This window comes from Sus scrofa, chromosome 5, assembly GCF_054392235.1.
Source record: "Sus scrofa isolate SSC_HxYL_T2T_F1_AM1 chromosome 5, Sscrofa_HxYL_maternal_Yorkshire_Landrace_v2.0, whole genome shotgun sequence".
NCBI classification, from domain to species: Eukaryota; Metazoa; Chordata; class Mammalia; order Artiodactyla; family Suidae; genus Sus; species Sus scrofa.
In genome coordinates this window covers 74,587,452-74,610,820 of record NC_139387.1, presented here as the reverse complement: position 1 = coordinate 74,610,820, position 23,369 = coordinate 74,587,452, and the positions used below count along the sequence as shown (strand labels likewise).

Sequence of the window (23,369 nt, the reverse complement as noted above, 5' to 3'; positions counted from 1 at the left end):
CAAGTTCTCACCAGTTTTCATCTAATTTCCATACTGGGCTTTAATCTGGTCTATTTCTGGTTTATCTAACAAATTTCTACCAGAATAAACTGTCTAAAGAGCCCGTATGTTCATTGCGTTGTTCTGTGGAATCTGCCCATGTTTATCTTTGTAAAGGCATCTGCGTCCACACACCCTCAATCACTGTGCTTCTAACATAGCTTCATTTCCTCAAACACACAAGGCTCTTGTCTCTGGAATGCTCTTCCAGGACTTTTTTTTTTTTTTTTTGGCCGAACCCTTGGCATATGGAAGTTCTCAGACCAGGGATCAAATCTGAGCCACAGCTTCGACCTCCAGCATTGCATCCTTAGCTCTGCACCACAGCAGGAACTCCCCAGATCTCAGTTCTGAGCTGTGAGCTTAAATGCTGCCTCTTTAGAGTCCTGGTTCTGTCCCAACAGCTTGTTCCACTTTCTCAGGGGCTTTTGCACTATGCGACATAATTGCTTATAAATCCCATGAGGATGGGGCTTATGTTCCCTTTATCGCCATACCTAGCACCTAGAACAATACCCTGCATAGAGTAAGATATCCAATAATGTGGGTGAATGCTGTTGTGTGTCTGTGTCCCTCCCTCTACATTCACTCCCTTGGTTTGCTGTTCTTGTGTTTGGGCTGCCATGCCCTCGCTGACCGTTTCTCCTTCCTACCTCCTCTTCCTTCAAAGATGAGCACACCCCACAACTCTCCTAAGACAAGTCTTTCCGATCACACCTCTCCTCATGCTCTGATTTAGATGTCCTTTCATGGAGCTCTGATGCCATTTAGGCTACAGATTCTCAAAGTGTGGTCCCCAGATCCACAGCAGCAGCAGCACCTGGGAATTTGTTGGAAGTGCAAGTTCTTGGACCCATTCTGACCTTCTAGTCAGAAACTCTGGGGCGGGGCCAACAACCTGCAATGAGCCCTCCACGTGATTGGGATGCCTGCTAATGTTGGAGAAACCCTGGAGTGTTAATAGTCACTGTGTTTGCATCTCCAGGATGAGCACAACGCCTGGAACAAGATTATGTAAAGATCTTCCTTACAGAGAGCCAAAATCCTTCTTCCTATAGCCTTATATAGCAACCCTGATGCTTTTGAGGCTATGAAAGCTGCTTCAACTGCCTTTGTTTGGGAGCCTTTTCATAGCCATTTTTTCTACCTTCTGGCTTTCCTCCTCTGTTGTCTGGTTTAATACTGATTCTTTTTCATGTGCTGGGACTGAGTCCCTCCAAATTCAAAATCCTTAGATTTATCTGAACAAACTCCAACATACTTCATACCCATCTTAAATATTGAGAGCATGTTTTTAGCTACAATTCTGAAAGTGGAACTGTAGGGTCACCCCAATAAGGTGTTCTTGACAATTATGGCTAGATCCCGCTGTAGGGCCGGAGAGACAGACAGTGGAAACCCAGGGTGGCCCAAAGCTCCGTACACTATCTCAAAGAACTGGCCGAAGTCACCTGAAAGTAGTCCTGTAAAGTGGCTTCATATAACTGAAGTGGAGGTCCTCAGCCATGGCGGCACATTCAAATCATCTGGAGAGCTTTTAAAAGCCATTCTTGCCCCTCCCACCCGCAACCAGTTGAATCAGAGCATCTAGGAGTAGAGCCCAATAAAGAGAACTTTTTGGAACAGCTGTGTTGAGGTATAATACCATAAACTTGTGCTTATGTACAAGTTGGTGATGCTCCATAAATTTCCAGAATTGTGCAACCATCACTCCAGCCTAACTTTACAATGTTTCCATCAACCCCAAAGAAACTTCACACCCATTCATATCACTCTCTGTTTCCACTCCCAGCCCCAGGCAGCCATCATCTGCTTAGGTTTCTATAGATTTGCCTCTTCTACCCCAAGCATTAGGATTTATAAAAAAGCTTCCAAGTGATTTTTATAATGCAGCTAGAGTTGAGAATTACAGTTCTAAATGCATTATAAGGAGTCGGTAATTTCTTCAAACCGTGGATAATAAGAATATGTCATGTATTTTCACATTTGTGCCTCCCACTCCTGCCAGCACACGCAACCATCACTGTGTGGCAGACCATTAACTTGATCGTGGCCGTTAGTGGAGCATTCTGTTATTTTCCCATTATACCTTGTACTATCATACTCAAAACAGCCTCCCAGTCTCTCCCCAGGCTATTTAGAAGCATCTCTGGTCTGCCTTTCTTCCTTTAGTTCATGATTCAACAGCCACGGCCTGAAGTTCTCTGGGGCTTTCCTCCACCACCCCCATGGTGATGTCTCTGGAAGTGATTGCATTGATCCTGTATGTAAATTTATCCCTTTAAGAATCTGTCACATTGGTGTTTTCTTCCACATGCCTTGCTGTCTAACTTCTCTGCCAAAGATAGATATTTTATTTTGCTTTATGAATATACTAATATTTCCACAAGTTTTGGGGGAGATGTATTTCTTGCTTTTTTTTAATATTATAGGCATAGTTATTTATGTATGTATGTTTGTATTTATTTATTTTTTAGGGCCTCAAGTGCGTCATATGGAGGTTCCCAGGCCAGGGGTTGAATCGGAGCTGTAGCTGCCAGCCCACGCCACAGCCACAGCAATGTGGGATCCTCAACCCACTGAGAGAGGCCAGGGATTGAACCTGAGACCTCATGGCTCCTAGTTGGGTTCATTTCCATTGTGCCACGACAGGAACTCCATGGCATGTTTATTTTTTTATTTTTATTTTTTAATTTTTTTGTCTTTTCTAGGGCCTCACCCACGGCATATGGAGGTTCCCAGACTAGGGGGTCTAATTGGAGCTACAGCCACCGGCCTACACCACAGCCACAGCAACGCCAGATCCGAGCCACATCTGTGACCTACACCACAGCTCACGGCAATGCTGGATCCTTAACCCACTGATCGAGGCCAGGGATCGAACCCTCAACCTCATGGTTCCTAGTTGGATTCATTAACCACTGAGTCAGGACGGGAACTCTGATGGCATGTTTATTTTTAAAAAAATACCAAAAAGAAGAAATAAATGAAAAGTTATCCTTCACCCCAAAATGAACACATTAAGATTTAATCACATTTATTTTCAGACAGCTACCTGTGCACATTAAGTATGTGTACATACAAATATGTATACCTTTCTATGAGTGAGGGCACACTCTGTGTACTCCTTTCCTCTTTTACTTCATGTCAGCATTTGTGTGTGACGATAAATATAGATTTGTATTGCTGATTTTTTTTTTTTCTTTTTACAGTTGCATGTGTGGCATATGGAAGGTCATGGGCCAGGGGTCAAATTGTAGTTGCATCTGAGGCCTCCGCCACAGCCACAGCAAAACCAGATCCAAGCCATATCTGTGAACTACGCTGCAGCTTGCGGCAATGCTGGATCCTTAACCCACTGAATGAGGCCAAGGATTGAACCCGAATCCTCACAGACACTATGTAGGGTTTTTAACCCACTGAGCCATAACAGGAACTCCCTAGATTTGTGTTGTTTTTAATGACTATATAGTTTTGCATTAAATGGAGTCTTAATGATTTTTAAGAGTTGTGTATATTGAGGACATTATTTTTTTGTCTGTGTGGCAAAATTTTGACCACCGTATTATTATTATTAATCTTTTAAATGTATTTATATTTTTTCTTTTTTTCTTTTTTTTTTTTTTTAAATGAGAGTTGCAACGTTTATTTCAGGTTCTCTCTTTTTTTTTTTTTGTATTTTTTTTTTTTTCTTTTTTGCCACACAGGCAGTATGTGGGAATTCCTGGGCCAGGGATTGAACCTACGCCGCACAGCAGCAACCAGAGCCACAGCGGTGGGAACGCAGGAGCCTCAACCCGCTAGGCCATCAGAGAACTCCCTATATTTTTTCTTTATAGATGTTATTAAATGTTATGCTGTAAACTTAACCTCTTTAATTTTATGATTCCTGATTTTCCTGACATGCTTAGAATGATTTTCTTCTTTACTAGATAATAAAATTACCTGCATGATTTTGCTTGGTACTTTTTTTTGCCTTTTAGGGCCGCACCTGTGGCATGTGGAAGCTCCCAGGCTAGTGGTCAAATTGGAGCTACAGCTGCTGGCCTACACCACAGCCACAGCCACTGGGGATCAGAGCTGCATCTGTGACCTACACCACAGCTCACAGCAATGTCAGGTTGCTGACCCACTGAGCGAGGCCAGGGGTCAAACCTGCGTCCTCATGGATGCTAGTCAGATTCATTTCCACTGTGCCATAACAGGAATTCCTAGCTTGGTACTTTTATGGTTTTATTCTGTATATTAAATTTTTCTTCCATCTTGAAGTAATTGGTGCGAAGAATGCCAAGTTTCTTTAAATTAGTCTTCTCTTGACTACACTTCTTTTTGCAAGTGGAAGTTCCTGGGCCAGGAATCGAACCCAAGCCATAGCAGTGACCATGCTGGATCCTTAACCCGCTGAGTCTTTAGGGAACTCCTTGATTACATTTCTTAAGTGTCTCACAGCATCCACATTCACTCTTCAAAGTATTTGAGCATCTATCCTGCATGTCTGCCTGTGTGTAAATGTGGTCAATCCAAAACCTCTGATATGCAAACAACCTGACCTATGTGCGCACTCAACACACCCGCCGCCCTGGCCTCTAGTGCTGTGTAGCAATGGTACCGCGAACAGCAGCATCAAACAGCGCATTTATTACCTCACAATTTCTGTGGGTCGAGTCAGGGCCCGGCTTTGCCTGGTCCTCTGCTTCGGGGTCTCCCTCAGAGAGGCTGGCATCAAGGTTCGGTGCCAGGCTGTGGCCTCAATCAAAGCTGGACCAGGAGGAATCCTTCCAAGCTCCGGTGGTGGTTGTGTTTCATTCCCCACGGGCTGTCAGATGGAGGGCCTCAGGGTCTTGGTGGCCACTGGTTCCTGGGCTCACTACCTCTCCCAGCTCGGCCACTTGTTTCCTCACCACCAGCCAGGGAGGGGGTCTCCTGCAGACACATTACAATCCTGTGTGTCGCGGTCATGCACGCATGATCACATGGGGCCTGTTACCTTCACCGAGCTCTCCTGGTTATAAGTCACAGGTCCTGCCCGCACTTAAGGGGAGGAGGTCACAGAAGCTGTGGACTCCAGGGGCAGGGATCACCTAAGAGCTTGTGGGCCTCACTCACAAGCACACTGAGGTGCCGGAGGGAGGAAGCTTAAGGAAATTGACTCTATCCAAACTCTCCTTTTCACGTTAGATTGTAAAAGAAAAGTACAATGGCTTTGTTTTTCCAAAGTTCATGAAAGAAAAGCAGTAACGTTTTTCTGCTTGGGCTAAACGTTTGTTAGACTGCAGCAGTTTGGGGTAATTATAATTGCCCTTTGGCCAATCCCCTCCTGTATGCAATGGAATAAATCCTTTCTGCGTCTTAGAGAAACAGAAATCTCCAAATCTCATCAAGTTTGTTTCTAGTGTTCCAAGCTCCTTGACCCTACCCATAGTTCTTTTCTGGACACACTCCACATTTTTCACATCCTTTCTAATGTCTCTGCAAAGTGTTCATTTAATCTTTATAATTCTGGATGAAGGAATCTGATCCTGGACTTTTTTTAACTTAGAAGATTCACATATGCCTAATTAAGAGTCTTTGCAAATTTTTTTCCTCTCAGTACGTTTTTCTTATTTCTTTTGTAGCCTCATGCTTTTGGAGGCTGTCAGCAAAAATTGCTGTGTTTTCCATTCCTGAGCTCCATTCACAGATACGGAAATGGGAGGATTCCCTCGTCACTGAAATGACTCTCTTATCTTTCCCGTTCATCCTAAGAGTTTCCACTTGGTTCCTAGGGATGGGCAAGCTGGCAGCTTAGTAGATTGATTTCTCAATATGTGGTAAGAAAGGGTAAAGCAAGAGAAGAAACTGGAAGCAGAATTCAAAGTTTTAAAGTATCTCATCCCAGGTTTGTAAATTAATAAATAATAATTCCTTTGCTGGGTAATAAGATTGCCATTCCTGCAGCTGACAGGCAACCCCTGTATTCCGGGGCCTATGGCGTGTTTACCCCTCAGCAGGGTGTGGGTCAGTGCTAGCTTTTTGTGTTCGCTGTGCCTTTCTTTTCTGGAAATATTTAACATCCTAGGGTCTATGGATCTCTCTTTCTGGATCTCTCTCTCTCTGCCTATCTAAATAGATGGATTGATCTCCTAAATCATGTTTTAGAATTCCATAGTCCTAAGATTTTCAGGCATCCTAACGTCAGCTTTCTGTACTTCTGCTGTCAGTAGGATTGTATTCAAACAATTCCTCAAAGATGGCTAATCTTTGCATGAAAAACTTATACATACTCTGGGAAAGAGTATGTATAAATACCCAAGTTCTACATTTTTCTTTCTTTTTTGCTTCCAACGTCCTTCCCCCACAACAAGCCACATTCACCCCTGTTTCCCCAGGAGGTCCTCCAAGAACTGCAGTCGGGTTTGACCCAGATTCCTATGGAGACTTTGCTTTGCCCTGGGACTCAGTGCACGTGAAAGTCTGTGTGCGCCTTTTAAGAATGGGGTCTCCGTTTCCCCCAGTCCCATGGAGCTCCTGCGCACAAGCCCCACTGGCCTTCAATGCCAGATGCTCCAGGGGCTCTTTCTCCCAGTGCCAGATCCCCACACGTGGGAGTTTGATGTGGGGCTCAGAACTCTCACTCCTGTAGGTGAGTCTCTGTGAACCAGTTACTTTCTAGTCTGTGGGGCTTCCCACCTGGGAGGCATGGGGTTGTTTATATCGCGAAATCACCCCTCCTACCTCTTGATGTGGCCTCCTCTTTGTCTTCTGGAGTAGGATATCTTTTTGAAAGTTTATGGCCAATTGGTTGAAGATTGCTCAGCATTTGGTTATAAATTTGGTTGTTTTTAGGAGAGAAGTTGAGCTCCAGTCCTTGTATTCTGCCATCTTAATCCCATCTCTTTTTCTTTATTTTTTGCTTTTTTTTTTGCCACACCTGCTGCATGTAGAAGTTCCCAGGCTAGGAGTCCAATTGGAGCTGCAGAGGTCGGCTTGTGCCTCAGCCACAGCAACGCAGGATCTGAGCCGCACCTGAGACCTACACCACAGCTTGCGGCAACATCGGATCCTTAACCCACTGAGTGAGACCAGGGATTGAATCCACATCCTCATGGATACTAGTTGGGTTTGTTACTGCTGAGCCATGACAGGAATTCGGTACCTTTTTATTTCTAACATTATGAATTAATCTGCCATTGCACAGCAACCATTTGTTTACCAAGCAGAGATTTTCCTAATTTGTGGGGTGTCTGCGGTGATGGGGGAGGCCTTGAGGTAGGGGAGATGCTGAGCAGACTATGAGGGAGAAGCAGATGGTGTCCTGAGTCCACAGGAAATCTCCAATTTCCAAGGCATTTCTTTGCTCAGCTGTATTTTTCCAAAGTTGTATCTGCATCCTCTCTAGTTTGCAGAGGGAAATTTTGTTTTAATCTGAAGAAGAACAAGGAAGTGATAACTAAGGTCTGGATGAAGGGAAGAAATAGCAGATAAAAAGTAGTGTTAGCATATTTTGATAGGATTATAGGAGAAGCTGGAGTGAAATGTGAAAATTCTCGGCCTATCTTGAAGAAATTGAGGTATAAAATGCTCTTTTCCCCCCTTCTTGGATGGTTACAAAAGGCAGGGGAGGCCCAGTCCCAAAGCAGCTGCAGGCTCTGGTCCAAAGAGCAGACTATGGACAAGGCAGTAGGAGGGGCAGAGCTGAGTCATCAGCACAGCTTCTCCTATAACCGTGAAAACCAGAGTGGAGGGGTCACAGGATGAAACCATCAGACCTGGGGCAATGGCAGGTCCCAGAATGACTAGACAAGCCGGGAGACAGGCTTGTGGGCAGGTCAGGTAGATGCGGAATGAGTAGCCTGAGATCAGCTGTGGAAGGTTCAGAGCTGGGGGGGAAGCCAAGACGAGAAAAACGGAGGCCCAGAGAAATGGAATGGATTGCACATCAGGCCAGACCCGGGCCTGGAATGTCAGCCTCCCAGGTTTTCCGCCGTTTCCGTTGCCTGGAAGTTGGTTCTTGTTTTCCAGGTATGCCCTTTCTTTTTGCCTCCCCACCCTGTCATGCGTCACCTTGCAGAACTCACTGCCCTGTCCCCAAAGTCACTTCTTTGTGCTTCTGCCCATCAGTCTGCTGGTGAGTATGGAGAGCGCCTCAACCGCGGCATCTCGCTGGGCGGAAACCGGGAGCTGAGTCAGCAACGCTGAACCGCCTTTGGAACAAACACCACACAGCGCATCCACGGGACACGGCGTGGAGGCATCGGGAGGACGTTTTGGATGCTCAGCCCGACCGGGATGTTCAGCGCCTGGAGAGCGTCCAGGGGAGAGCGAAGGGCACGGCGGGTGGGGTAAGAGGTCAGAGGAGATGAAAGGGTTTGTGATTGTTTATCTTGGAGAGGGGAACGCTGAGGGCAGCTTTCAAGAAGAGCTTCGAATCTAAGACCAGCTGTAATACATCTTCCCTGAGGCTAGAATGAGAAATGAGGTAGCAGCAGCCAGAGGGTTTAAGTGACAGAGGTTTCCAACCTGTTACTTTTTTTGCTTTTTAGGGCCGCACCCACAGCATATGGAGGTTCCCAGGCTAGAGGTCGAATCGGAGCTACAGCTGCCAGCCTACACCACAGCTCACGGCAACGCCGGATCCTTAACCCACTGAGCGAGGCCAGGGATCAAACCTGCATCCTCATGGATCCTGGTGGGGTTCATTAACTGCTGAGCCACTAAGGGAACTCCGAGGTTTCCAACTTTAGCTGCCATTGGCGTCTTCCAGGGAGCTTTGAGAAACCTCAGTGTTCAAGCTACACCTGAGTCCCCTGTCCTGAGCAGGACACTTTTCAAGAGTTAGTGATCAGTAATTTAGTTCAATGTCCCTCACTTTGGGTTTGTCTTACGTTTTCTCATGAGGGAAGCCCGTTTTTGCAAGAACACCCCAGAAATGCTGTGTCCTTCTCAGTAATTGTCGCACAGGTTCAGGAGGTGGATATCAGTGTCCTGTTTCCTCCGTCACTTGGTTCGGGTGGTTTCTGCCCGCTTTCTCTACTGTGAAGTTCCTGTCTTCCTTTGTAGGTCATGAATATCTTGGGGGAAATCCTTTGGGACTATGCAACCCTGTCCCTCCTCAAACTTTTACCCAGTCACCTTAGCACTCCCTGGGGGATCTTGTGGCAACAGTTATTACAATGACATTTGTCTAACGCTGATTTTCTGTTCCTCTGTCCTTCTGCATGTACTCATTAGAATTCTACTGTATAGAAGAGCTGGCCTTCTTCCCTCATTCATTTCTTTGAGTATGTATTTCTATCTGTATGAACTTGTGAATGTGTTTTAGTCTTTGTGTTATGTTCCATTGTCATCATTATTCATCCTCCTGCTCAAATTGTTCCAGTTTTGGCAAACCAGAATTTGTGTTTAGCTGATTCCACTTGCTCCTTTACTCCCTTTCAGTGTGATCTTTGAAAAGATATCAAAAAGGTCTCTCGCCCCAGCTTATTAATCGGAAGTTCCCAGAGGAGAACTCATCACTTCCTCCCCAGCCTGTTCCAATGCTGACACTGATGCTGCACAGAAATATCTTTCTAAAATGAATCATGCACCTTTGAAGTGTATTTGCTCTTGTTCCACACCTTGGAGAGACAAAAAATTGTTGAGAGACCAGACGGTGGCATGTTGACATTAAGAAAACCCAGGGTTGGCGTTCCCTTCATGGCTCAGTGGTTAATGAATCAGACTAGCATCCATGAGGATGCAGGTTTGATCCCTGGCCTTGCTCAGTGGGTTAAGGATCCGGCATTGCCGTGAGCTCTGATGTAGGTCACAGACACAGCTGGGATCCTGCGTTGCTGTGGCTGTTCTGCGGCTGTGGCTGTGGCTGGCAGCTACAGCTTGGATTCAACCCCTAGCCTGGGAACCTCCATATGCCATGGGTGAGGCTCTTAAAAAAAAAAAAAAGGCAAAGAAAGAAAACCTGGGGGTCAGCTGAATAGAAACAAGGCCTGCCAGCCTGCCTCCAGTCCACGTTGCTTTGTTCGGGGTGGACAGCCCTTTGTCACCCTCACTAACAGTCTCACCTGCATCATGAAATTTGCACAACTTCTGGAGGGAGAAGCCTTGAACACTGATTCTGATGCTGTTTCCTGTTCCCTGATACTGCACCCAGGAGACCAAAGGATGCTGGTGACGTGGCGGAGAGGCAAGGCTCGTCATGCTGGACTTATGCTCCATCCCGGACCGCGTCGCGAGGAACTGGCACAAACACTCCCTACCAGGGTTCTCAAACCTCTTTAAACCATAGCCTGCCTAGGCAGGGCAGAAGACCTGCCCCACCTGCTCCTGCTTGACAGAGAAGCAGAAACAAGTGGAATGAGAATTTGGAGAGGAATAAAGTAACCATCAACATGGTAACATGGCAGAAGTTAGGTGAAAGCCATAGGATCAGCAAGAGAAACCAAACACTGCCTAACACCGGAGCAGCAACTCCGAAACCACTCAGATCAATCCTGAGGATCCTGGACCCTGGGATCCCAGCTGCTGGCCTGCATGGGCTTCCTGCCTCCAGCTTCTCCGAAGACTTCGGTAAATCCCAGCCATCTCGTAATTTTGGATGACAAAGGCCGGGTCATGAGTGAGAAGTAAGAATGGGACTTAATGGGCTCTTTTGCAGGAGTTCGAGGCCTCTCAGAGGACACTCATGGTCTGTTGCTTTACACGCCTAACCCAGACTTTAGATGGTAGAGAGGCGGGGTGGGACGGGAGGCAGCAGGACCATAAGAATTGCCGTCTCTGTGAATGTTTTCACGATGAGCTTCCGGGCCCTTGCCCTCGCAGCAGTGGATGGAGAACGAGAGAAAAGGAAGCGTCTTTACCCTCCTTCCCCCTCGCTCGGTCATTTCTGGGCGTGTATCCGATCCCACTCAGTCATCCCTGTCACCTCCTGACTCAGTCTTTCTGTCTGGCAGGAGCCAGCTTGGCTGGGGGTCTCTCAGTGCCATCTCCTTCAGGAAATGTCCCTGTTCCCCACGGATACTTTCTAAGGGTAAACAGGGGCTTGCTCTGTGTTAGGCCTCTGCCATTCACTTCGCTCTCCTGAAACTTCCCACAGCCTTGCCAGGTAAGAAATACGCCCCTCTTTCTGTAGAGGAGAAAATAGATGAGGCCTCCTGGAAGCTGGACACCTTGCTCCTGTCCCGGCTAGTGACAGGAGCAGGACCCAGCCCTCGGACCACCCAGCCTCAGAGCCACACCTGGTGGGGCTGGGGCTCCCCGACTCCACTTCTGCTTCCCCTTCTCCACCAGCTCCTGTGCCCTGACAGGGGTAGGCTCTGCTTTGCTGTCAACCTCAGCACTGCCTTCTCTGTATTGGTTTAGAAAATTATTTTAAAAAAAAATCAATTCTAGCACGTTATTAAAAAATTCAAACAATACTAAAGCCTAAAAAGCAGGAGGAAAAACTGTCACTTTACTTCACCTCCTGACCCCAACACTACTTCCAAATGTAACTACTGTTATCCATGTTGTGAATATTCCTTCAGACTCTTCTATGTGCACATAGGAGTGAGTGTGTGTGCACACGTGTGTGTGTGTGTGAAGTTTTTCTGACTGTTCAGAGTTCTGTAATCTACATATCTTTATTCTAAATCACTGACCGTTCCAAATCGTAGATTGCAAAGGAGCAAGATAAGTACACATTTAAATCAGTATACACAGCACTTGCCCAAAGGAACACCCACTCTTGGTGATTTTTAGGGGCACTTGAGTTGGAGAGAGAGGTGGAAGGCAGGATCCCTCTGTGGAGACCTGAGGTCGCCAAGGAAGAGAGTGAACGGTGACCAGCTCACCAGCCCTGTGGGAGTGCATAGGATGTGTGTGTGTGTGTGTGTGTGTGTGTGTGTGTGTGTGTGTGGTGCCGAGGGAAGGGGAGCAGCGGGGGGTGGGGGGGGAGCTGGGAGGCAGGAGGCGGAATGTGGGCTGGGCCAAGTTTAGAATTACAAGTGCCGCAGAGGAGTGGGAATCACACTTTAAATAGCCAGCACCTCCCCTTCCCCCTAGATATTCTCCCCTCTGACCAGACCTCTGGCAGTGACTGCACTAAGGTTGGTGACATTTTCTTCTCTTCTTTTCCTGCTTCCAGGTCTCAGACAGCAGGTGAGTAGGGTCCATGGGATTTACAGCCCATGAGTTTTGGGATCCTCTCCTAGAAAATATGACATTTATGTGTGATGTGCAAAGACTATATGCTATTTTCCTGACTTTCTGCAACTGCAGTGGCTGCTGACTTAGGGGACAATATGCTTTGGCGAGAGAGAACCCTAGATGGAGAGGAATGACACTGAGGCTTATCCATGTCTAAGAAAACGAAGGCTTTCTTCTCTGTGAAATAAGACAAGACTGAAAGTTGAAAGAACATAAAACTTTTGACGGGATTGAAAGAAAATAAAAATCTGAGTGCCCGTTACAGTACCAAGTGCTTTCATATATGTCTGTATATAAACCCTCATTTAATCCTCATGACTAAGTGTATCCCGTCATCCTCGCTTTTACAAACCAGCAAGCTGAGGCTTAGAGTAATGAGTGACTTCCTTAAGGTGTGTGTGTGTGTGTGGGGGGGTTCCTCTGGTGAACCAGGCTTTTCTGACTGTGCAGCTCATGCCCTTCAACCGCAGACACTGCCTCTGAGAAGAGGTACCGCACATGGCCAAGGGAGGCAGGATGGGCTTCTGTTCTTCCCGGGTCTGGGGGATGGAGAAGAGAGGGAGGGAGAGTTCTCTCACTGGAAGATGTCCTTCAAGCCCAGAATCTGCAGCCCGGGAGGCAACCTTCTCCGAAGGACGAAAGAAACATCATTGATGTTTCTCCTTCTTAGCCCACCATCTCTGGAGCCCATTCCCTACTTTATCAAATAAGCTATAGGTTCCTGGCTTCCCTCTGAGTTTCTGGATGCCTTGGGGCAGCCCCACTGGGGAGGCAGAGCCACAGGAGGGTCTGTGGCCAGATGAGCCTCCTGAGGAGAAAGTGGTTCCCACAAGCTTTTCTGGGGGGCGTGGAAAGATGGGCATTATCTGCTTCTCCAGGGAAGGGGCTGCCGCACAGGCAGGGGAGAGTCATGAGAAGACGGTTCCATTAGACACACGGAAAGACCCACGCAGCCAGTGGGATCAAGGGAGGTGATAGAACAGGACAGAGTGGATGCAGATCCTGGTTGCCCTACTTGGCCGCAACGTGTCACCCAGACTCTCCGAGCTGCAGCTTCCTGCTTGCAAAGAAGAGGGAACACTCTTCCACGTCAGGCTTGCGTGGATTGAACAGAATGATTGTATGTCAAGTGCTTAGTCCACAGTAGTTTTTTGCTGAACATGGGCCACATCCAACCTTGTCTTCAGTCTCAGTGCGGCTGGGATGGGGCAGGGACGGGCCTTGCACGGAGGCTCTGTATCCATTTTGTGTTGTCTTCTCTACTGGCACAGATTCCTGCACTGTTCATCACCAAAAAAGAAAAAGAGTCTAGAACTTGTCTTTCTCTCACGTTGCTTTCAGAAAGCGGTGCTGGAAAGGTCAGCTCAGTTTTTGAGCTGCTAGTCTCACCCTAAGACTCTCTCATTCCCTTGGAGGGCCTCAAAAAATTTGCTTTTATTTTCATATTACAAAATAAAACATGTTCTTGATGGACATGTAGAAAATATATATAAGGAAAATATTCCTATAAGCTGTCCATTGAGAGAGAAACATTTTGGCGGATATCCTTATCTTTATGCACACAAATGCTTTAGAAGTTATTTTCCTCTCATAATCACATCATATGTGCTATTTTGTAACTGTTTTCGCTTCACATATTGTGAACACCTTTTCATTTCATTACCCTGTCTTCTGTAGCACAGTTTTATCTTTTCATCTTTTCAAAGATCATATAATATTCCACTGTATGTGCCATAATTTATTAACCTATTTTCCATTTTTTAACGTGTATGTACTTCCTATTTTTTTTTTTTTTTTTTTTTGCTGTTACAAACAATGAGCATCCTTAATACCAAATCTTTACCCACAGTCACAAAAAAATTCCTTAGGATAAATTCCCAGAAGGGAAACTGGTGGCTATGAAAATATGGAAAAATCCCATCCTTTCAACTGAAGGGTATGTGGAGTAGAGAAACCACACATGCTGATACAGACGAGGCTGTCTGTGGGGTGGCAGGGAGAACTAGACACATGAACTCCCCATGTCCATAAGCCCTACCTGAGGGAGATTTTGGATGGAAGCAGGGCCTGTGCCTCAAGGTCAGTGTTTTCTTCCCGACACGGGGAAGGAATTTATATTCTCGGCAGCTCTTACCCAGGCTTTATCAACAAGACTTGCACTTCTCTAATAATTGGTGATGTTGAATATCTTTTTCATGTGCCATCTGTATGTCTTCTTTGGAGAAATGTCTGTTTAGATCTTCTGCCCCTTTTTGCTTTGGGTCAGCCTTTACCAGCAAGAGATGCTGAGGACTATTCCCTGGGGAATTTGCTGGTGCGGGAAGGGGGAGGCTTTCCTTCCAGGGTTCCCAGCAGTAACAGAGGGCCCGGCTTGTTTTCCAGGTGGAATGGATAGCAGGGTTTCAGGCACAACCAGTAATGGAGAGACAAGACCAGTGTACCCAGGGATGGAAAAGGCGGAGGAGGATGGCACCCTGGAGCGGGGCCAGTGGACCAACAAGATGGAGTTCGTGCTGTCCGTGGCCGGGGAGATCATTGGGCTGGGCAACGTCTGGAGGTTCCCCTACCTCTGCTACAAAAACGGGGGAGGTGAGAGCCGCCCCCTTCCCCCGCCCTTGGAAGACAGTCTCCATCTCTTGCGCTTATGGCCCTGGGGGAGTGGAAGAGGCGCCAAGAATGCTGGAGTTGGAAAGACACTTAGAAGTTGCTCAGGACACCTCGGGAGAGAGATCAGGCAGAGGGTGTGACTTCCCCGGGGGTCCCTCTTGTGGCATCAGAGAAATACACTTATGTGCTGGGAACCAGGTGGATGGGAGTTTGTTTTCTGGCTCTTTTCCTTACTCTGTAAACGTGAGCAAGGCCTCAGAGCTTGGGTGAATGCCATAGACTGAGGGAGTTATACCTGCCCTTCAAGGTCATTGTAAGGATTAGAGGTCACGTGTGCAAAGGGCCTAATGAGCAGTAGCCGTGTTGAAGGTGATGTTGGCACCCGACTGTCCTGTGGTCTTGAGGCAACCTAGCCATAGCTTCCTGTCTTGCCCTGCTCTTCGATATCCCCACCGTGTATCATCCTTGGTACCAGTGGCTCTTCCTTTAAAATTTCCCACTGAAAATGGAGGGGGGTGGAGCGTGGACTCTGAGCCTTTACTGTCCTCTCATCCTCTTCCAATCCAGGCCCTGCAGTGACTCTGCTGCCCCACGACAATGCCGGTCACTTTCCCACCAGGGACTCACTTTCAGGGACCGAAGTCTCTGTGGGGAGGGGGCCCGGGAGGGATTCCCAGGCCCTGAGCCATGGGCTGGGGTGGGGGGGTAAAGCTTGTGGGGTGGGCTCCCGGATCTGGCTTTGAGGCGAGGCTGCAGCCTGGGCTGGAGGAGGGGAGGGGCAACGCAGAGGGAGGTTACGGGAAAAGCTGAGGGAGTGGGAACCGCATGGGCCACGAGGATCGGAGGGTCTCCTAATGCAATGCCCACCCTCTTCGGGGGCATCGGCCCCTCCACATGTGGGGAGAGAAAGCCTAGGACGCAGGGTGGAGGAGGGAGGATGGGCGCAGAACAGATGCTCTGAGCATACAGTCTTATTCTCAGGACTGTTGGCAACTGGTTCTTTGCCCTGGGGTTGGAAGTTAATTTGTATTTTTCCAGAGGGGAGGGGATGGCGTGTCGGTGTCTCCCCCAGGGCTCTCTGGCCGGCAGCCTGAAGCTGCAGGACTTTGCTCAGTGGCCTTGTGAGGGAAGTGGGAGGCCCTGACCTGGCCCTGGACTCGAGGCCTGAGGGTGGAGGGGTGGGGCTGGTTGGGGAGGAGGAGGGGGGGTCTCAACCGAGACTTGGGGCTCAGAGTCTGGAACACAGTAACCAGCTTAGCGCCTCACACGGCAGCAAGATTAGGAGCTTTCCCCAAGCCTCTCTGGAATTGGGTGAGGCCGGCCTGGGAAGTAGCACAAGTGGCACGAAGAGGTGGGACACAGGCGTCCCAGGTCCGTGCCAACCACTGGGCTGAGGTGGAGGGAAGGGGAGCAGGGGCAGGGGTCACCCTGTCCAGTGAGGCGTCCAACGGGGCTGCATCTAAGCTCCACCCAGGGAGCTCTGCGCAGGTTTATGCGGCCTGGCGACGCAGGGCTGTGTCTCAGGGAAAATGCAGGCTGGGAACAAGAGTGTCTGCCGCTGCCCTGGGTTCTTCACGTGGCGCTTGTTGGGGAATCGGAGGCAGGAGGATGGCTGCCCCCTCCCTGGGCAGAGCCCGCTCCCCCAGCACGCAGGTCCCGTGGAGAGTGAGCCAATTTCAGGGGTCCTGGCTGTGTGCCTTAGTCCTTATGTCACTGCCCCAGTGTCTTTCCTGATGGGCACCAGGCCTCAGGCTGCCTCTCCTCTGCCTGACAGACAACAGCAGCTGGAGGGAGGGGTCTGAGGGGCTCTGGGGCTGGAGGCCGATGCCCAGGTTTGCTCTGAAGGGCATGAGTCACCCAAACTAAACATATAAGTGGTGTCTTCTTTGGTTCCTTCCAGCCTCAACATTTGGTAGCTCTGATTGGAAGTGAGTCCCAGAGCAGGGACGGGGCTGAAGTGAGAATATGACAGAGGAACAGGTCAACGGCTAAACTCTAGTTCCAAGCCAGGGAAGCTGAGAAAGTGATATGAAGAAGCCCATCGAAAATCAGCATCAGATCTTCCGCTGTGGCGTCTCTGCAGCACTGCGATACAGGTTCAATCCCTGGCGATGCAGGTTCAATCCCTGGCCTGGCACAGTGCGTTAAGGATCTGGCATTGTTGCTGCAGCATAGGTCACAACCGTGGCTCAGATCTGATCCCTGGTCCAGGAACTCCATATGCTGTGGGGTGGCCAAAAAAGAAAAAAAAAAGTAAAAAAATAAAAGCAGCATCCATCCGGAGATGGGTGGGTGGGGTGCCTGCCTTAGTCCCCTCCTGGGTAAGAACCCTCTCTGCTGTCCAGGGCTTGTGGCCAACCCACCCTGAGCACCTGCCTCCCCTCCATGGCTTCCACGGTCAGGTCAACCAAGCCCTGACTCCGACACTTACTTTCAACCTGCCACCTGCAAGGAATTATTCTGCACTGTTGTGATACATCTGTAAACAGAGCAGACTTTCTTAGCTTCTCTGGCTGGCTCATTGGAGGGATCCCTTAGGGGAGGCAGGTCACACAGGTGCTTGCAGCCACCCTGAGACTCTGGCTTTACTCCAGGGACGGGGGTCAGGCAGGGTTTGAACAGAGCGACAGGACCTTATGTTCTAACATCATCTCTCTGGCTGCCGTGTTGAGAACTGATCACAGGGGAGGAAGGGCAGGAGCAGCAAGTAGGAGGCGGAGACTCTTGGAGTCATCCTTGGCTGCCTTCTTTCTCTCATAACCATTGGCTCTACCCCACAACCTGGGGCCTGGCTGCTCCAGAGTCCAGGCCTTCAGCCGGAACCGCTCCAGCTCCCTGAACTCCATGAGGCATGCAGAATCCAGCCTGCTCATCGCCTCCCCTGCTAGGCGAGCCAAGGATTTTAGCCTGAGTCCCTTGATGGGAGGACTTCTTGTGGACGGGGGTGTGGATGGCCAGCCAAGGAGCTGATTCTGGGGGAAGACTGGGAATGTGGAGTTGAGGTTTCTGTTAGAGACCCCAGTGCAGGTGCAAAGGGGGCAGTTTCATGCGGGGCCCCAGAGCCTCTGAGGAGGCCTGGGCTGGAGGGGGAAGCTGGAGAGTCATCAGCTTCTGATGGTACAAGAGAGCAAGGGCCTCAGAGGGCCTGGGAGAAGAGGAGGAACACTGCAGAAGCGGTGGCGGAGGAGAAACCAGTAAGGCAGGATGAAAACCAGGAGACCCATGTGTTGAGAAGGCGAGCTCGTCAGTGACACCAGGGAGGAGGGAGGTGATCACCTCTGGGGCTGCCGCCAGGCAGAGCAAGGTGACAAGTGAGAGACACTTGTTGGATTTAGCAGCCCCGGTATGGTTGTGTGTGACAGCAGTTCCAGTGCTGGGACAAGGCCTGCTGCAGAGAGTTAGGATGGGCCGGGGCGGGGGGTGGATTGGAAATAGGAAGTATGGGTGATTGGGGCAAAACTCAGGAGTGGGTGATGCGCCTCCCTTCTGTATCCGTTCTCCTGGGTGGACTTGCTGCGCAGTGGGAATGGTGGGCCCGTGGGTGCAGCGGTGGTGGGGACGGGCCTCACGGCTGGTGATGATGCGGAAGAAGATGCAGGTTGCTGTTACTTCCCTTCCACCCTCAGCTCCCTGGAGGGAAAAGCAGACAGGATCCTCCACCAGGGCCTGTCCAGGAAAAGCTGTGCCTGTGGGGATGAGGCGCCTCTGGATACCCCCGGAGGGAAGGTAGCGGGAGAGGGTTTTAGGAACAGGGTTCAGCGCTGCAGGAGGAAGTGCCAGTGGTTTGCCTCCAGTCTCAGCCCAGACGACCAGATCTTCGCCCAACAGTCCTGTCTGTGGCCTCTAAGTCCAGGCTGCTGTACCAGGGGCAGAGGTCACCGGTGTTGAGCATCCATCTTCTGCCAGCCATGCACTACCCGCTGAGACCCCTGTAAGGGAGCAGACCCCCTTCTTCCTTGCTCCCCCAAGCCTGCCCTCCTTCTGGTCTTCCCTCATGCACACCCAGGTCGTGGCTCCTCCAGAAGCTGGGCCTTAAGCCCTAACCACTCCAGCTCCCTGGATCCCAGCTGTCCCCAGCCTGAGTTCCTCCACCCCCGGGAGACCTGGGGCTGGAACCCCATGGGGGGTGACAACAGCACATTCCATGGCTGGACCTCTCAGAAATCGGGATGGTAGAGGGGGGAGGGCCGTGGGTGGAGGGTCACAGCTGTAAACCCTGGCTCCAGGCATCAGGGAGAGAGCGCAGGGCACCCTGGAAAGGGTGGCAGAGAGCACTGGTTTGCCTTGAGGCTGTTCCTAGATATCAAAGGATGAAGAGGAACAAAGGAGCAGGTGTCTTCACACAAGAGTAATAGTTATTTACTGGTATGTGACAATTGATTGCCATTTTTGGTTATTTATTCAGCGCTCTCTGTATTGATTACAGCATGTATTCATGTAAATATTCATGTATGCTCACTGCTGTGTTGCTTGTGTGGAATGTTACCAATTTTTATCTTTATACATAAATTAATTAAAATCAATTGATTAATTAATTTAGGCCACACCAGCAGCAAGCGGAAGTTCCTGGGGCCAGAGAGCAAACCCATACCATAGCAGTGACCTGAGCTGCTGCAGTGACAACTCTGGATCCTTAACCCACTTCACCACAAGGGACCTCCCAATTTATGTTTTAAAAAGGTCACCTGGAGCATTTCAGGTGACACCACAGAATATGCGCCTTTGGAGAAGGGTGGCCAGCGGAACGATTCCTTTCTAGGATGGGCGTGTGGTCTCTCCCATCCCATGGGGGGAAAATGCCAGGACATTTTGGAATTGGGGGAAGGAGGTGAAATGGGGGCCTTGAGGGGAAGCAGGTAACTGTGACTCCATCCTCCATCTCCAGGACTGGCTCCATCTTTTAGCGGTGGTGATGGGAGCTTGGGTGGGGAAAGAGAACTCTCCGGGGGCACCTGGGACCTTCTTGGGCTCCATCCCTTCCCTAACCCTCTCCCCACTTTGGAACCTGTGGCTCTGCCTGGTAGGTGTGGACCTTGTCCCTTATGGATGGCTGCCCAGGTGCTCAAGAAGGCAGAGGAGGAGAAGGGAGTGGACTGACCACCAGAGCCAGTGGGTTAAACATTGGCTTGGTTTATTGGGAAAGAGGTAGTGGAGAGATGGGGAGGAGGGGCTCGAGCTGGCTGAACACTCTCCCCTCTGCCCTCTGTCCTGTTCCTGCAAGGTCTCCACTCTCAGCAGGGACTGTTCATATCAGCTACTGGCTTCTCCCTACCCTAGTCTTCCCTCCTGCCCAACAAGTCTTGGATTGATTACATCCTTATTTCAAGGACAGGTTTACGATCTTGCTTTGCTCTCAGTCATCGAGCATTTCCCTCATTGCCTGAATTCCAGACGCGTGGGCTGCTAGCCAGAGACTTGGAGGGCGAAGGGCTGGGGAGCTCTGTTCCCTCTAACTTTTGTTTTAGCAATTTTGTTAGGGTGTAATCAGCTTACAGTAAAGTGCACACATGTAAAGTATACAGTGTGATACGTTTTGACATAGGTACATATCCCTGAAACCACCACCATCATCAAAAGAATGAACTTATCCATCAGCCCCCCACAAATTTCCTCCTGCCCATCTCTCCCACCTCCAACCTCTGCTACCCCATCCCAGTGCAACCCTAAACCTGTTTGTTTTTTTGTTTTTTTGTTTTTTAAATAGCTACCTTTCAGGAGTTCCTGTCATGGCACAGTGGAAACGGATCTAACTAGGAACCATGCGGTTGCAGGTTCCATCCCTAGCCTCGCTCAGTGGATTAAGGATCCAGCGTTGCTGTGAGCTGTGGTGTAGGTCACAGATGCTGCTCAGATCCCGAGTTGCTGTGGCTGTGGCATCTGATCCGACCCCTAGCCTGAGAACCTCCATGTGCTGCAGGTGCAGCTCTACAAAGCAAAACAAACAAACAAAAAAAACAAGCAAATAACTACCTTTCAGCTTTACTGATATATTATTGATAGTAAGTTTTAGGTGTAAAATATGATTTAGTACATATATATACTGTGAAAGGATTGCCACAAGTAAGGTTAGTCAACAACCCCATTCCTTCACTTGATTACTCTTTTTTTTTTTTTTAGTGGTGATAACTTTTAAGATTACTCTCTTAAGAACTTTCAAGTATATGATACGGCATAGTTCACTCTAATCACTATGCTACACATTGCGTCCTCAGAAAATTTTCATCTTATAATGAAGTTTGTTCCCTTTCACCATCATCTCCCCATTTCTCTCACCCCCAGACCCTGGCAACCACCATTCACTCTCTGCCTCTATGAATCTGACTCTGTTTAGATTCTACATATAAGTGAGAATACACAGTAGTTATCTTCATCGTCTGACTATTTCATGTAACGTAATGCCCTTGAGGTTCATCCATATTTTAGCAAAATGCAGGCTTTCCTTCTTTTTTATGACTGAATAATATTTCGTTATATAGAGAGCTCTGTCTTTATCCACATGTCTGTTGACGGACACTTCAGTCGTTTCCATGCCTATTTTCTGTCACGATACGTTAGTTTGCATTTCTTAGTATTTTCTATAAATGGAATCATACAGCATGTGCTTTTCTTTACTTGGCTTCTTTCACTCAGCACAATTACTTGGAGATTCATCCATATTTTTTCATGTCTCAGGAGTTCCTTTCTTGTTATTGCTGGGTAGTATTCCATTATATGGATGTACTACAATTTATCTATTCTCCTAGGAGTTCCCATTGTGACTCAGCGGGTTAAGAACCTGACATAGTGTCCATGAGGATGTGGGTTTGATCCCTGGCCTCATTCAGTGGGTTAAGGATCTGGTGTTGCTGTGGCTGTGGCGAGCAGGTGTAGCTCAGATTTTGACCCTAAGCTGGGGACTTCCATGTGCCTCAGGTATGGCCCTAAAAAGGAAAAAAAAAATGCTGTTTATCTATTCTCCTGGTGGTAGACATTGGGGTTGTTTCCAAGTTTTAGTTATTAGAGAGGAAACTGCTAAGAACACTTGTGTGCAAGTCTATGTATAAACATACCCTTTCATTTCCTTTGGGTAAACATTTAAGACCGAAACGACAGGATTATATGGTAGGTGTACTTTTAACTTTTTTAATAAACCACCAAACACTTTTCTGAAATGGTTGTACCATGTTACATTCCTACCAGCAGTGTATGTGAATGCCAGCTTTTCCACATCATCACCAACACACGGTCAGTCCTTTTTAAATCTTTTTTTTTTTTTTTTTTTTTTTTTTTTTTTTTGCTTTTTAAGGCCATGCCCAAGGCATATAGAAGTTCCCAGGCTACGGGCTGAATCAGAGCTATAGCCACTGGCTTATGCCACAGCCATAGCAATGCCAGATCTGAGCCTCGTCTCCAACCTACACCACAGCTCACAGCAACGCCAGATCCTTAACCCACTGAGCAAGGCCAAGAATCGAATCTGCATCCTAATGGTTACTAGTAGGATTCGTTTCTACTGCACCACAATGGGAACCCCTTTTTCTTTTTCTTCTCCTTCACCAACTCTTGTTATTTGCAAACTGGCCCAGTTTATATTATCCCATAGATCTTTTATATTGCTTTCATGTTTTTTTAATTTGGTTTTCTGTCTGCTGTCCAGATTGGGTGATTTCCGTTATTCTATCTTCCAAGTCACTTATTTGTTCCTCTGCATTACTCATTTTGCTCTTCAGTGCCTTTAACTCAGCTCGCATCTCCTCAAATAAATTTCCTAGTTATAGTTTCTAGGTTCTTTCTAAAGGAATCTGCATTACTGTTCATATCTGCTCTTAATTCCTTCAGTATTTCATTACCTCCTTTTTGATCTCGGTGTCTGTTAGACTGCAGTGGTCTGTTTCATTGGTTGCTCCTTCAGAGGAATTCTCCTGTTCTTTTAACTGGGAATGATTCTTGTGCTTCTTCATATTGCTTATATTTTTCTTATTGTGTGAATTTAGGGAAAACAATTAACTACTGTAGCCTTGGAGGGCTATTTATATGTGAGAGCACCCCTGGGTAGTTGGTGAAGGATTACACTTTTTTTTAGTGTGAGGGCTGCTTTTGATTTGGATGCTTGCTGTTATTCCCTTGATAGGGGGTGTGCAGGTGTACAGTCTGTGTGTGCTTCCAGGGGGGTGTACCTGGTTACTGGCCCTTGACAGTGGTGAGGACCCATGGGAAGGTGAGGGCACAGGCTGCTCCTGGTTGCAGGGCCCTGTGCAGTGGCAGTGACCCTCAGGGAGGTGGGGTGGCATCCAGAGCCTTTGGCAGGTGCATTCCCTGAGAGCAGTGGGTGGTGCTTGGCTGCAGAGCCCTCCTGGCTCAGCGGTGACCCCTGAGGTGACTGGGGCTGCAGTGGTGCCTGTTGGCAGGTCCTTTAACAGTGGCGGGGCACACCCACCCCAGGAGGCCAAGCCGGCTGAGGCGGTTTGCAGCCACAGCTGCCCCCACAGCCTCGGCAAGAGGCATCCTGCCGCCAGAGAGCCCACGCTGCTTCTCCTTGGCTTCTTCACGGAGAAAGACGTTTCTGTGATGGTTCTACCCTC

The 23,369-nt window shown here is 48.5% G+C and overlaps 1 protein-coding gene across 10 annotated transcripts in view; it reads left to right on the top strand.

The window, feature by feature from the left end:
* The first annotated feature begins 12,055 nt into the window (after positions 1 to 12,055).
* The window catches only part of SLC6A13 (solute carrier family 6 member 13), a 36,497-nt gene continuing 25,183 nt past the window's right edge, over positions 12,056 to 23,369 (top strand). For 5 of the 10 annotated variants that reach the window (XR_014803988.1, XR_014803987.1, XM_084956979.1 and 2 more), the window contains exons 1-2: positions 12,056 to 12,101; positions 14,584 to 14,790. Coding sequence is in view for 6 of the 10 variants with exons in the window: in XM_084956979.1 (XP_084813105.1) it covers positions 14,589 to 14,790 (202 nt within the window). In the remaining 4 variants the exon portion in view is untranslated. Of the gene's footprint in view, positions 12,154 to 14,583; positions 14,791 to 23,369 lie in introns of all 10 variants that reach the window. The other 5 variants (XR_014803986.1, XR_014803985.1, XM_084956977.1 and 2 more) reach the window with 1 other exon arrangement.